Raw genomic sequence first — 12,195 nt, 5'->3', positions numbered from 1 at the left:
GGCCAACTTGGGGAGGGGGAGAGACAGTAAAGGGACATGGGGCTAACCTCTGAGGCATAACTCAACACCAGGCCCGGTCCAAGTGAGAGCAGACAGTTTAATGTCCTAGCAGAAGAGGGTTGTTAGTGGTCCACCGGGGATCTGAACACTTGTATCTTCCCTAGCGCTGCCAGGGTGCCAGCTTCCTAGCTAGGGCCTGGGGGAAATGGCTACTGCAGGAGCCCAGATTACATCCTACAGTGGTAGAATACTAGAGGCTGCTGCCTACAAGGGGAGGTTCTACACTAACAAAGCCTCCTGCTGTTTGCCTGTCTTGGGGGAGGGTGTGTACTTGCAAACCTCCCCTTTGGGAAGATGGTTTTAGTAGGACTGTGGCCCTTAGTTTAGCTCAGAAAGCTTTCTCTTTCCTCTAACACACATTCCACCCTAGCCTGCACTAGCTTTCAACTCCTGTATCTCCCTCCCACATGCATGTAAGTCAATGGCCCATGCTGCCCCCTCAGCTGAAGTAGCTGGTGATGAGCTCTTGCTGCAGGTGATGAGCCTCCTGGCAGAGGGGCTCAGGGTGAGGAGACACCTGGGTACATGGCTTAGCATCCGGCTCTACCCCCTCTGGCATGGCAATACCCCGCTTCACAGCCATGTTGTGCAGGATGCAGCAGGCCACAAAGATGTGGCAGACCTTGAGGGGGCTGTATTGGAGCACCCCTCCTGCCCGGTCCAGGCACCGGAACCGACCCTTTAATGCCCCTACTGTCCGTCCTGCCACAGCCTGTGTGGCCATGTGCGCTGTGTTGTATCGCTGCTCAGCTGCTGTCCCTGCTGCTTTCACTGGTGTCAATAGCCATGGTTTCAGGGGATAGGCTCCATCTCCTGTGGAGAACCAGACACGGGTTATGCTCTGCAGACTGGCTGTTCCTGACCTTCCACCTGTTCCCAGGGCAGACTCCAGCCTTCAGAATGGGCCCTCCCCCCTCTATGGGATGCTAGTTCCAATCAATCTGGGCAGGGGTAGTGGCAGTCTCAAGGGGAAGAGGGAGTAAAATAATAAGGCTATGTCTAGACTGGCATGATTTTCCACAAATGATTTAACGGAAAACTTTTCTGTTAAAAGCATTTGTGGAGAGCGTCTAGATTAGCATGGACTCTTTGCTGCAAAAGCACTTTTTGCAGAAAAGCATCCGTGCCAATCTAGATGCGGTTTTGCGCAAGAAAGCCCCGATCGCCATTTTCGCCATCGGTGCTTTTTTGCGCAAAACAATACTGCGTTGTCTACACTGGCCCTCTTGTGCAAGGGTTCTCCCCTCTCATGTGTGGCCTGGAAGTCACAAGTCTCCATGATGCTTCAGGAGGAAGGAAGGGCCTATTGAGATATAATGTTCCTTTCTCCCTTGCAGAGTTTCTTCCAGACAGCAGACTGAGGCATGTGCCAGAATTTGAGTGGGTGGATGCTCCCTACACTTAGCAGGGAATTCAGGGTGGGGTGAGGGGTGAAGGTTACTAGCAGCTGTCACAGAGCCTTCACCACACAACCTAAGTTCGAATAATTGGGCAATCTCATCACAAGTAGGGTAGGTAGCCTTGGTTACTTCCCTGGCTGCTAGTTGCAGGTGGAGCTGCAATGAGGGGCCAGGGTGGGAGCCACATCACTGTAGAGATAGGGTCTTACTAAAGTGGTGGAGAGTGGAGGTGCTGGGGAGTGAGGCAAGTAAGGGGTGCAGCAGGTGCATGAGATTGACAAGTGAGGTAGCCAAGGAAAGGAGGGACCCCTAGGCCATGGCTCACCCAGCAACCAGCCATCCATGTTCCTGTGCCCTTCAAAGATACTCTTGAGGTTGGAACAGCTGAGGATGTGGGCATCTGGCACAGAGCCAGGGAACTCAGCCACCACATGGGTTATTAGGCCATGGGCATCACACACCAGCTGCATGTTCATGGAGTGGAAGCGCAGGGGGTTGCGGTAGAGGTTCTCGTGATCTGCAGGTGGCTTCAGGGCCACGTGGGTGCAGCTCAATGTCCCCAGCACGTTGGGGAAGCCAGCAATGCGTAGGAACTCCTCCTTGGTGTGGGCCTGCTCCCGGGGCTGGAAGGGGAAGCGAATGTAGGCATTGGCACGGCGGAGCAGGGCAGTTGTGACCTGGGAAACACAGCGGGACATGCTGGCTTGGCTGATGCCAGCTGCATCACCTGCTGGAGTCTGGAAGGTGCCTGATGTGTAAAAGTTGAGGGCAGCTGTCACCTTGACGTAAACAGGCAGAGCGTGGCTGCGGCCAGTTGAGGGTTGCAGGTCGCACTCTAGCGTGTGACACAGATCTCGGATCATCTCAGGGTTGAGCTGGTAGCGCCGCATCACCTGCTCCTCTGGCATGTTCAGGAACTGGATCCGGGGCTTGAACACCCGCTCCTGGGGCACTCGCCGTCGCCGCCGTGCATGGGCACGCTGGGCCAGCAGGTACAGTGCCATGGGGGAGCTGCAGCCACCCGGGGAGAACAGCTTTTCTTCTCGATAGCAGGCTTGGTGGAGGCTCGCCACTTGCCCGGGCTGGGCTTGGCTAGGGGCGGGGACTAGGACAGGAGGGGGAGGGGTTCGGGCAGGGAAGCAAGGCCAGAGGGGGGTCCCGGCCGGCCCCGGAGGTAGATCTCAGAGCCCCCAACGACCACGGACCCTCTGCAGGACCCCGCCAATCAGCGAGCTCCGCTCCTGCTTATTAATGAGGCGGTGTCCCTTACGCCACCTATGCGGCATATTCCAATTAGCCCCGCCTAACTCGGGGGAAAGGGAACCGAGCGGACCATTTCCGACGGAAGTTATGCTGCTGTCTGGTACTCTCCGGCAGAAGCGCTGCTGGATCAGGCACTTCCGGAGGATATGCTTCCGGGGTAGGGCGTATCAGGGACGGAGCACTTCCGGTGGCGCGTAGTTCTGGCCCGGGATGGAGCAGGATGTGGAGTCGCTGCCCCGTGGAGGCTTCCGTTGCCGTCTCTGTCATGTGACTGCGGCTAACAGTGAGGGGGAAGCCCAGGGTCACCGTGGTCGAGTCACTTGGGGGAGGGGAGCAGGCTGCTGAGCGCCCCGCGGAGCCAGCCTGTGGGCGTCCGTCTGCGAGTGGCGATTTGGGGCGGGGTCCGGGATACCGGGCTGGGGGGCACAGGCGGAGTTGGGGTCATGGTCCCTCTCGGGTCAGAGGGCGGGGGCGGCCTGGTGCCGGCGTCAGGTGACAGTGAGAGGAGGCGGCACCTTAGGACCATGGTCTGGATGGGTTGCTGGCAGGTCAGAGGTCACGGTTGAGTTCGGTGTTGGGGTGTCATGGTGTGAGTGTGATTAGTGTCCCGCCAAAGCGGCCTTGTGGGTGTAAGTGTCAGGCTGTCCATGCAGGTCACAGATTGGACGTGTTGGGTGAGTGGTAGGTCAGAGTTACCACGTGGATGTTTGTGTCAGGTTAAAGATTACCCTCTGGGTCTAGAAGTTGCAGTCTGGGAAGTGTGACTTTCATCTCCAACCTGTTTCTGCCCCTGTATTTCCCCATCGCTCCTGAGCTGCATGTGTCTCCCCTGCAGAGCCCAGCCTGCATGACCATCTGCGGGGGAAGAAGCACCAGCGGCTGGAGAGCTTACGTGCCAAGCGCCAACTCCAGGAGCTGCGCAGTGTCTTTGTTAGCGGCTTCCATAAAGGTACATCAGCCCCTGAGCTGAGTGAGTACTTCCAGGCCTTTGGGGGTGTGGCCAGTGTGGTGATGGACAAAGACAAGGTGAGTCCTGTGGATGGGCCAGAGGTTCCTTGGGAAGATGAGACGCCCCTCACTAGTACTAACAGGGTTTGTTTTTTGTGCACAGGGGGTCTATGCTATTGTGGAGCTGCAAGACCAGGAGGTGCTGGAGAAGGTGCTAGCCCACCCTCAGCATTGCTTGGGGGGGAAGCGGCTGCGGGTGAAGCCTCGAGAGAAGAAGGAATTCAAGTACATGCCTCCCAAGAAGCAGGGATCTGCCCCTCGTGAACAACTGAGTCCTGAAAAGCTGACCCAAGCCCTGTGCCAAGCTGATGATGTGAGTATGGATGGGGCTTTGGGACTTGTTCTGCCACCCAGGAGCAAGGGTGGCTGCTGAGCTGTGTGGGACAAGGACACTCTCTTATGGTGTGTGTATGGGGGAATGTTCTGAGCTGTCCGCAGCTGGGTTGATCACTGGAGTGAGGGTTTGGGCTGTGTGGTCCCAGAGCTTGGCGATGAGGAAAATGGATGACAGGGTTCTGAGCTGGGTGGGGTGGGGTTTTGGGCCATGTGATCCTAGGCACATGTTGGGGAGGAGTGTTTGATGATGTTGACCTCTCCCTCCTCCACCACACACCCAGGTGGACGCCCAGATGTCGCAGGTGGTGCAGCTATTTGAGTTTTCTGAGAGTGAGAGGCAGCTGCGGCACCTACTGGTCACCCTGTTCCAGGAAGTTTTCTCAGAATTCTTCCCGGGTGAGTCCCAACCTGTGTGTGTGTGTGTGTGTGTTTGTGTAAATACCTATGTTCGCTTCCCTATCCTTGCTCCATGTGCCATTGTTATGTCTTTTCCCTCCTGTGTGTATGCAGGGTGTGCCATCCTTCCTTTTGGTTCCTCGGTGAATGGATTTGACATCCATGGCTGTGACTTGGATTTGTTCCTGGACCTGGAGAAAACAAAATCCTTCCAGGCATCTGCAAAAGCACCCCAGGAGGCACAAGTGAGAAGGGCTGGTAACAGAGACCCCTGGAGGAGTGGGGGGATGGGCACTGGTACCCAGGGGGTTTTGCAATCGTGGGGCATGATGGGTGGTGGGCACTAAGTGCACCCCCTTGCAGGCTGAGGAGGGGGCAGGGCCAGACACCGATTCAGAGGACTCCATCTTGAGTGACATCGATCTGGCAACAGCAACGGTGCCTGAGGTGCTCGAGCTGGTGGCAGCTGTGCTACGGAAGTGCGTACCAGGGGTGCACAGTGTCCAAGCAGTGCCCAGTGCCCGTCGTCCTGTTGTCAAGTTCTGCCACAAGGACTCAGGGCTGCTGGGAGACATCTCCATCAACAACAGGTGCAGAGCCGGGGTGTGTATATGGGAGATGGGGAGAGGGCATTGTTGAGCCTGGGGTGGGGGAGGAGGCAGGGGCAGCTCTTTCTGGGAGGGAAGCGGGAGGGGCCTCTCCCATCTACAACATCCTTCCAGGGCAGGGTGTATAGGTAGCTGTTGACCCTGCTCTGGAGAGACAAAACATCCTGGCTTCATGCCCGAGATTTTTTTCACCAACCCAAATCCATGTGGGGCTGCCCTTGGCCTTGTGGGAGGTGGGGTCTGGAGTGGAAAATGGCAAGGATTTAGGAGTGCCTCAGAGCGTGCATGTGTGTCTCCCCCACCCCCTCACACGTGTCTCATCTCCCTGACAGGCTGGCGCTCTGCAACACACGCTTCCTACAGTTCTGTACGGAAGCTGATGAGCGGGTGCGGCCCCTGGTCTACACGTTGCGCTATTGGGCCAAGCAGCAGGGTCTGGCGGGTAAGGACTTCTCCCTCCCTTCCCCCATTAGTGGGAGTTTAGCTAGACCTTCCATCTGGAGAAACCATGCTGGGATTTGAGGGATTCATGGTAGGGATGTGAATGTGTACTTGTGCGTAAGGTAAACTGGTGATCCTAGGCTCACTGGTTAACCCTCATGGTTTCTCTCTCTCTCTCTCTCTCTCCCCCCCCCCCTTCCCTGCTGCTGCCTCTGAATCAGAGACAGCAGCATGTGGGCTATGGGGAGCCAGCTTTTAAGCTGGCTCCCTGTGCATGTTGGTTCCCAAGGAGCTGCCTGCCTCCTCTCCCCATGCTGCTGACTCCCACAGAGGCAGCAGCATGTACGGGGGGGAGGGAGGGCAGGTGGGATTTGGTGCTCACAGGGAACTGGCTTTTAAGCAGGCTCCCCATGAGCACCGGCCCCAGCTCCCCCCTGCATGTAAACACGTTACTGCTGAAAATTTCAGTGGTTACACGTTTACAAAAATACATGCTTTTTAACATCTGTAGTGATGGGCCCCCATCCACTTCTCTAATAGCCCGTCTCTTCTCAGGAAACCCGTTTGGGGGAGGTCCCCTCCTCAACAACTACGCACTGACCCTGCTGGTTCTGTTCTTCCTGCAGACACGTTGCCCCCCAGCCCTGCCTACAGTGGCCCAGCTCAGGGAGCTGACAGGTAGGAGTCATCCCATAGTGCACCCAGCTGGCTTTGCTGAATTACCCCCTTAAGCTCCTGAGGCAGTGTTTACCTTACTCCTCCTCCCACTTCTGTTTTCATCCCTAGGGGATGGGGATCAGGCCATTGTGGACGGCTGGGATTGCAGCTTCCCCCAGGATGCATCGCGGCTGGAGCCCAACACCAACACAGAGAGTCTGTGTGAGTGCCATGGGGGGTGTATGTTATGGCTTGAAGGATAACCTCTCACCCCACATTCACAGCGTATGCACAGGCCTGCCACTTGAGATCAGGTGGATTCATCCTGCCTGCCTGGGTGGGGGGTTGTGAGAAGGGTGGTCTCAATCCACAAGGATGTGAGTGATTGTCCCAGCTTCAAGAGATGGATTTCTATTGTGCTCTGGGGATAATAGGTGGTAGGTTTGAAAAAAACGAAAGGAAGTATTTCTTCATGCAGCGCACAGTCAACCTGTGGAACTCCTTGCCGGAAGATGTTGTGAAGACCAGGACTTTAACAGGGTGCAAAAAAAGAACTAGATAAATTTATGGAGGTTCTGTTCATCAATGGCTATTAGCCAGAATGGGTAGAAATGGTGTCTTTATCCTCTGTTTGTCAGAGGCTGGAAATGGGTGACAGGAGAGAGATTACTTGATGATTTCCTGTTCTGGTCACTCCCTCTGGGGTATCTGGTACTGGCCACTGTCAGAAGACAGGACACTGGGCCTGATGGATCTCTGGTCTGACCCAGGTTGGCCATTCTTATGGGGATGGAAGAAATGAATGTTTTCTTGAACTGCTACAGAAGGTCAATTCAGTCTGATCTGCTGGCAGTCCCATGCAGGCAGGTTCCCTGGGCCATTGGGGAAGAGAAGAGAGAAGCATATTTCTCCTTCCCCAGCTCCCTCTCTGCAAACTGAGAGCTACCCAAGTTCTGCAGTACCATTGTGTTCTCATGAATGTATGGGGCTCCCATCTCCCCACCAGCACCCTGCCTCTTGGCCTACCTTACTCCCCTGTGGCCACCCTGAGTTACTTGCACAAAATTCTCTATTACAGAGTCTCTAGGGCATCCTTTTACCCTTCTGGGGGCTCAAGATGTAGCCCTGTTTATTTAGGCACCTCCACCTTTTCCCAGATCCTAGGGCTCTGGTAGAAGGCACCCAACTTTACCCCTCCATGGGCTTCAGGCTCTAGTCCGCTCTGGGTAAACACCCATTCCCTGTGGACTCGGCAGGCACTGATCCCCTGTGGACTCAGTGCTTAATCTTTTGCAGGTGTATGGGTCCTTTACCAATGAAAGAGCTTTCCAGGGTAGTATCCCACGTCTATTTAGTAAGTCACCAAACCAGAATGCACAGGCTAAGCACACGATGCTCACCAATCCCAATTAGGCAGATAGACTTTTCTTGAAAACTAGTCAGGATCATCTGGGGGGGCTCGTTTTTGCACAGTGTGGTTTGATAGGCAGTTGAGCTCTGGCAGCTCTGATCTTGGGGCTGTGTCCTGGAGTTGATGCCAAAGAACTTCCTTTTGGAGCCTGGTTTATATTGTGAAACTTGAGTCCTGCTTAGCTGTATTTTAACCAGTCATTTTATTAAAATATGACTAAACAATTTTCTAACCAACTCTAATGTATTGTAAAGCAATTCTTTATGCAGTGAGACCCCATCAACATAGTTGATTTACACTTAGGTTATGCAACAAACAAAAACAATTTTGCTATCACAGAACCGGACAGGGACCACACAGATAAACAATAGAAGGGGGGAGCATAAAGGCCGAATAATAGAAATATAGATTTTACAATCACAATTGTTGTGATTTCCCTGAAGACAGAATATCAAACAGGTTTTTTTAAACTGTGTTTCTTTATCTGGTGACAATGGGTTTCATTAACACAAGAGTGCCTTCTTAGTAGCCCAACAGTACATGGTTTTAATATATTTCACGTGGAATGTAAGGATATGACTTTCTGCATCTTGACCTGTGACTCCTGCTCTTCTAATATGGCTGTAGAGGGGAAAAAAGCCTCAATTTACAATATGACTACAGGGAAAGGCCTTACTTTACAGCAGGGCTCATCCCCACACAGCCACCCTCCTCTCATCTGTCTACATCTCCCTGCAGGTTCCCTCCTGGCCAAATTCTTCTGCGTCTTTGGGGACCATGACTTTGCTGGCTGTGTGATCTCACTGCGGGAGGGCCGGGCGCTGCCCCTGCCCAACTTCCTGCTCTCGGAGATGGATTCCAAGCTCAAACTGGGTCCCTTCAACGTGCAGGATCCCTTTGAGCTGAGCCACAACGTGGCAGCCAATGTCAACGAGAAGACAGCGCTACGGTTCCAGCACTGCTGCCGGGACGGGGCCAAGTACTGCCGCAGCCTGCAGTATCAACGCAAATCCAGCAAGGGCAAAGCCTGGGGGCTGGTGCGGCTCTTCCAGCCAGGAGTGCCAGAAGCTGGGGAACTGGGCCCCGATGGATTTCTCCTCACCATTCCCTTCACGCCAATGGCGCTCTCCCCTGGGAGCCGGTGGCAGCTGTGCCAGGCAAGGGACTTCCGTCGCTGCTGGTTTGGAAAGGTGTGCTCTGCCATCACCTTTGTGCTGAAGGACGTGCTGAAGTGCAGCTGCACGGAGCCTGCGGGGCAGCCCCTGACGCAGGAGCCCACGGAGCAGGGTGGAGGGGAGCAGCCCATAGTGGGATCCAAGCATCCTCAGTCTGATGAGGGAGGAAGCTTGGTTGTCTCCCCAGCCAGAAAGAGGCTGAGAGCAGAGGGCCCAGCACCAGAGGAGGGGGAGAGTATGAGCTGGAGCTGTGCTGTGTGGCACCGCGTTTGGATGGGCCGACGCCGCATTCGGCGCCAGCTCTGGCACCTGGGCAGCCCCCAGCCAGACACAGAGCAGGAGGCTGGCTCCCTGGAGGTGGAGGAGAAGGTGTCTGAGGCCATAATCCAGCAAGAGGGAGATTCCAGGGGGGCAGAGCCATTGCTGAGGTTCACAGCCTGTGCCCAGGTGGGTGGGAGCCAGGAAGATACACGGACCCTCCTGTGCTTCACCCCAGCCCCCCAGCAGGGCCCCCTATTCCAGGACTTCTATCACTTTCTGCAGGGCTTTCTGCCCAAAATGGTGGAGCGATATGTGGGCAGAACAGCTGAGGGGGGTAGTAGTGAAAGCCAGGACAGTGCCCTGAGACTGGGTGATGCTATTTTAGATTGACTTTCCAGTCACATGGTACAGACACAGCAAAGGGAATAAAGGGTCTAGCCATGTGCCTCTCTGGGCTGTGCCTGTCCTGCTGCTGGGGTGGGGGTGAGGGAGCGGGCAGGCCCCAGCTGGTCACAGGCCTGTCTCCTATCTCCTTGCCCAGTCTCCTGTGAATGCTGCTGGCCTGACAGTATTCTGTATGCACATTATTGGGAGTGGAGATGATTCTTCACAGAGGAAAGGAATATCAGTAAGGGCCGGTGGGGCCTGAGTGGGGAATGGCATGGTTAGACCCTGGCTTTGGCCACTTGGTTCCAACAGCAGCACCATGTGTTTCAGTGAGGGCTGGCGGGAGGGATTTATGGGAAGGGGATTCAAAGGTGGAGGTTGCACTGGGAAGGGGCAGGGTCCCCAAGAGATGCAGCTCTGAGCAGGACAAAGTGCTTCCCAGCCCCAGCTGAGCTGCCCCCCCCCTCCCCCCCAGTGTTCCCTCTAAGTTTTTCACATGTGTGGAATTAATTTTATGTGCACCATTCTGGAGATGTTGTGACACATCCCCTTCATATTGGTGCACACAACAAAATTCATGGGTGAGGCTAGGGTGGGAGCAGGGTTTGTGTTTGGGGGCAGGGGATGAGGGCTCTTACTAGGCATGAGGGCTCTGGGATGGGGCCAGAAAGAAGGTGTTTGGGGTGCAGACTGCCCTGGGACTACAGTGGGGAGAAACCCCTTCTCCCACCAACTCTCTCCACACAGCAGTGCCAGGGCTGGGAGGGAGGTGCCACTCCCCGTGATGGTAGCTCCAGGGCTGGGGTCATGGGACAGGCATCCCTCCCTCAGCTGTAGCAGGTCCCATGTGGCAGCACAGCCTCCTCCCATTAGTTTAAGTGCTGCCTTCCCCAACTGAAACAGGTAGGGGGTAGGGAGAGAAGTAGAAAAGGTATTTAGGCCCCAGTGCCTGCAACTCTCTCCTCAGGAGCAAGCAGAAGAGGCCAGGCTAGGATTGGGGTTCTAGAGGGGATATAGCCCCTTCTTCCCATTGTGCCTCACCTGTGCATGCCATGCCAGAGGGATTTTCCAGCACTGAACAGGTTAAGCTGGTGTGGGTGCAATGACAGCAATGTGGTTTCGGGCATTTCAAGTAGAGTCTTGGGCTGTGTCTACACTGGCACAATCTTGTGCCAAAGCGGCTGCTCTTGCCCAAAAACTTGCTGCCTGTCTACACTGGCCGTGTGTTCTTGTGCAAGTAAACTGACATTCTACTGTATGAAATCAGGGCTTCTGCGCAAGCACTATGATGCTCTTGCTCAGTAATAAGTCCTCTTGCGCAACTGTTCTTGTGCAAGAGGCCAGTGTAGACAGGCAACATGAATTTCTTGCGCAAGAAAGCCCTATGATTAAAATGGCCAACAGAGCTTTCTTGCGCAAGAGAGCGTCTACTCTGCAATGGATGCTCTTGCACAAAAGCACATGCCAGTGTAGACGCTCTCTTGCACAACTACTTTAACGGAAGAACTCTTGCGCTAAAGAGTTTTTGTGCAAGATCATGCCAGTGTAGACGTAGCCCTGTAGTACATTCCGGTATTTAATGCTGGTCTGTACAGCTGGTCTTCTCAACCATGCTACAGAAGGGCTCAACGGCAGCATATCCATCAGATAAAGATGTGTTGGCTCAGTCTTCCATCTTCTAAGGCTTAACGCTAAAACAAAAATAACCAAACCACTCCTAAAAGAAGCACTCTTTGCAGCTGAGGAAGATCTTCAGAGAAGCACTCTAGCACTCACAGGGATATTTCCAGTGCATCATTGATTGCTTTGCTGAAGCATCAAAAACTGACCTCAAAATGAGCCTAGAGGAAGCTGTGGTGTTACATGAGTCCTCTTCACCAGTCTGTGTCCTATATTGAAGCATAATCCATTGGGGAATCCAACTAAAGCATGCTGGCAGTTTTACCTGTCTCAAATGGACCTCTTGACAAAGAGACAGTGAACAGAATCACAAACAGAATACTGATGGGTCGTTAAGAAAGCTATGTGACAAAGTCCTGAACTCCTACAACATAATCCTCTCACCAAAAATAAAACTTGATAATGCTTTTGTGCTCACATCTCTCTTCTAGGGCTGAGAGGCCTACACACCGTACAAATGGCATCTCAAACAGCTAGACAACATCTACTCTGCAACGCTATTTCAGGATACCCGAGTATCCCAAATAGCTATCCTGTGTCTTCACAGCAAGCCCGGGCTTGCTATTCTGATTCTTGCTATTATTATTTCAGGCTTGCTATTCTGATTCTTGCTATTATTTCGGGCTTGCTATTCTGACGTCCCTGTAAGCCTCGTTCTACGAGGAGTAAGGAATGCTTTGGAATAGCGCTTTATTTAAAAATTTGGTGCTGTGCAGACAGCACCAAATGGCAAAATAAACTATTTTGACATAGCATTGAAATAAGATACGCAATGTGCATAGCTCAAATTGCATATCTTATTTCAAGTTATGGTGCAGTGTAGATGCACCTCTGGAGGCCTTGTACATGCAGTCTCTGCATGCCATTACAGAAATCCATTGGCAGGACAAAATTAGCAGCCTGCAGATTCTCCCCAAGTCAAATGCCATAAGCACTGAGGCCATGCTGATAAAAGTTCCACAGTGCTGGGCTGGGCTCACCATTAGGATGTCTGAACATCAAATCAGGAACTTTTTGTGTGGAGAATTGGCACAAGGACCTTGGAATCAAGGCCACTCCAGAAAGCACTACGAGGACAGTATCAAGAACCACACACACTTTGGTGTAATAAA

The 12,195-nt window shown here is 53.7% G+C and overlaps 1 protein-coding gene across 3 annotated transcripts; it reads left to right on the top strand.

The window, feature by feature from the left end:
* Window positions 1-2,784: 2,784 nt before the first annotated feature.
* Window positions 2,785-11,490, top strand: TUT1 (terminal uridylyl transferase 1, U6 snRNA-specific). Of its 3 annotated transcripts, none has more exons than XM_006118238.4 (10): window positions 2,785-3,006; window positions 3,559-3,749; window positions 3,835-4,044; window positions 4,349-4,463; window positions 4,578-4,708; window positions 4,827-5,053; window positions 5,404-5,513; window positions 6,068-6,190; window positions 6,299-6,391; window positions 8,319-11,490. In XM_006118238.4, exons 1-10 carry the CDS (start codon window positions 2,934-2,936, stop codon window positions 9,404-9,406), a joined length of 2,361 nt encoding a protein of 786 aa, XP_006118300.2. In that variant the 5' UTR covers window positions 2,785-2,933; the 3' UTR covers window positions 9,407-11,490. The 3 variants fall into 3 exon arrangements, with proteins under 3 accessions (XP_006118300.2, XP_075795400.1, XP_075795401.1); XM_075939285.1 differs by having other exon boundaries at window positions 2,813-3,006; window positions 3,559-3,672; XM_075939286.1 differs by lacking the exon at window positions 2,785-3,006 and having other exon boundaries at window positions 3,015-3,672.
* Window positions 11,491-12,195: the final 705 nt, after the last annotated feature.

Source organism: Pelodiscus sinensis, chromosome 11 (assembly GCF_049634645.1).
Source record: "Pelodiscus sinensis isolate JC-2024 chromosome 11, ASM4963464v1, whole genome shotgun sequence".
Classification (NCBI taxonomy): domain Eukaryota; kingdom Metazoa; phylum Chordata; order Testudines; family Trionychidae; genus Pelodiscus; species Pelodiscus sinensis.
This window is presented reverse-complemented; position numbering and strand designations above follow the sequence as displayed.

Coding starts and splice junctions, on each gene's coding strand:
- TUT1 (XM_006118238.4), top strand. CDS start 2,934: ATGGAGCAGGATGTGGAGTCGCTGCCCCGTGGAGGCTTCCGTTGCCGT. Junction 6,191..6,298: donor CCAGCTCAGGGAGCTGACAG/GTAGGAGTCATC, acceptor TTTCATCCCTAG/GGGATGGGGATCAGGCCATT. Junction 6,392..8,318: donor CACCAACACAGAGAGTCTGT/GTGAGTGCCATG, acceptor ATCTCCCTGCAG/GTTCCCTCCTGGCCAAATTC.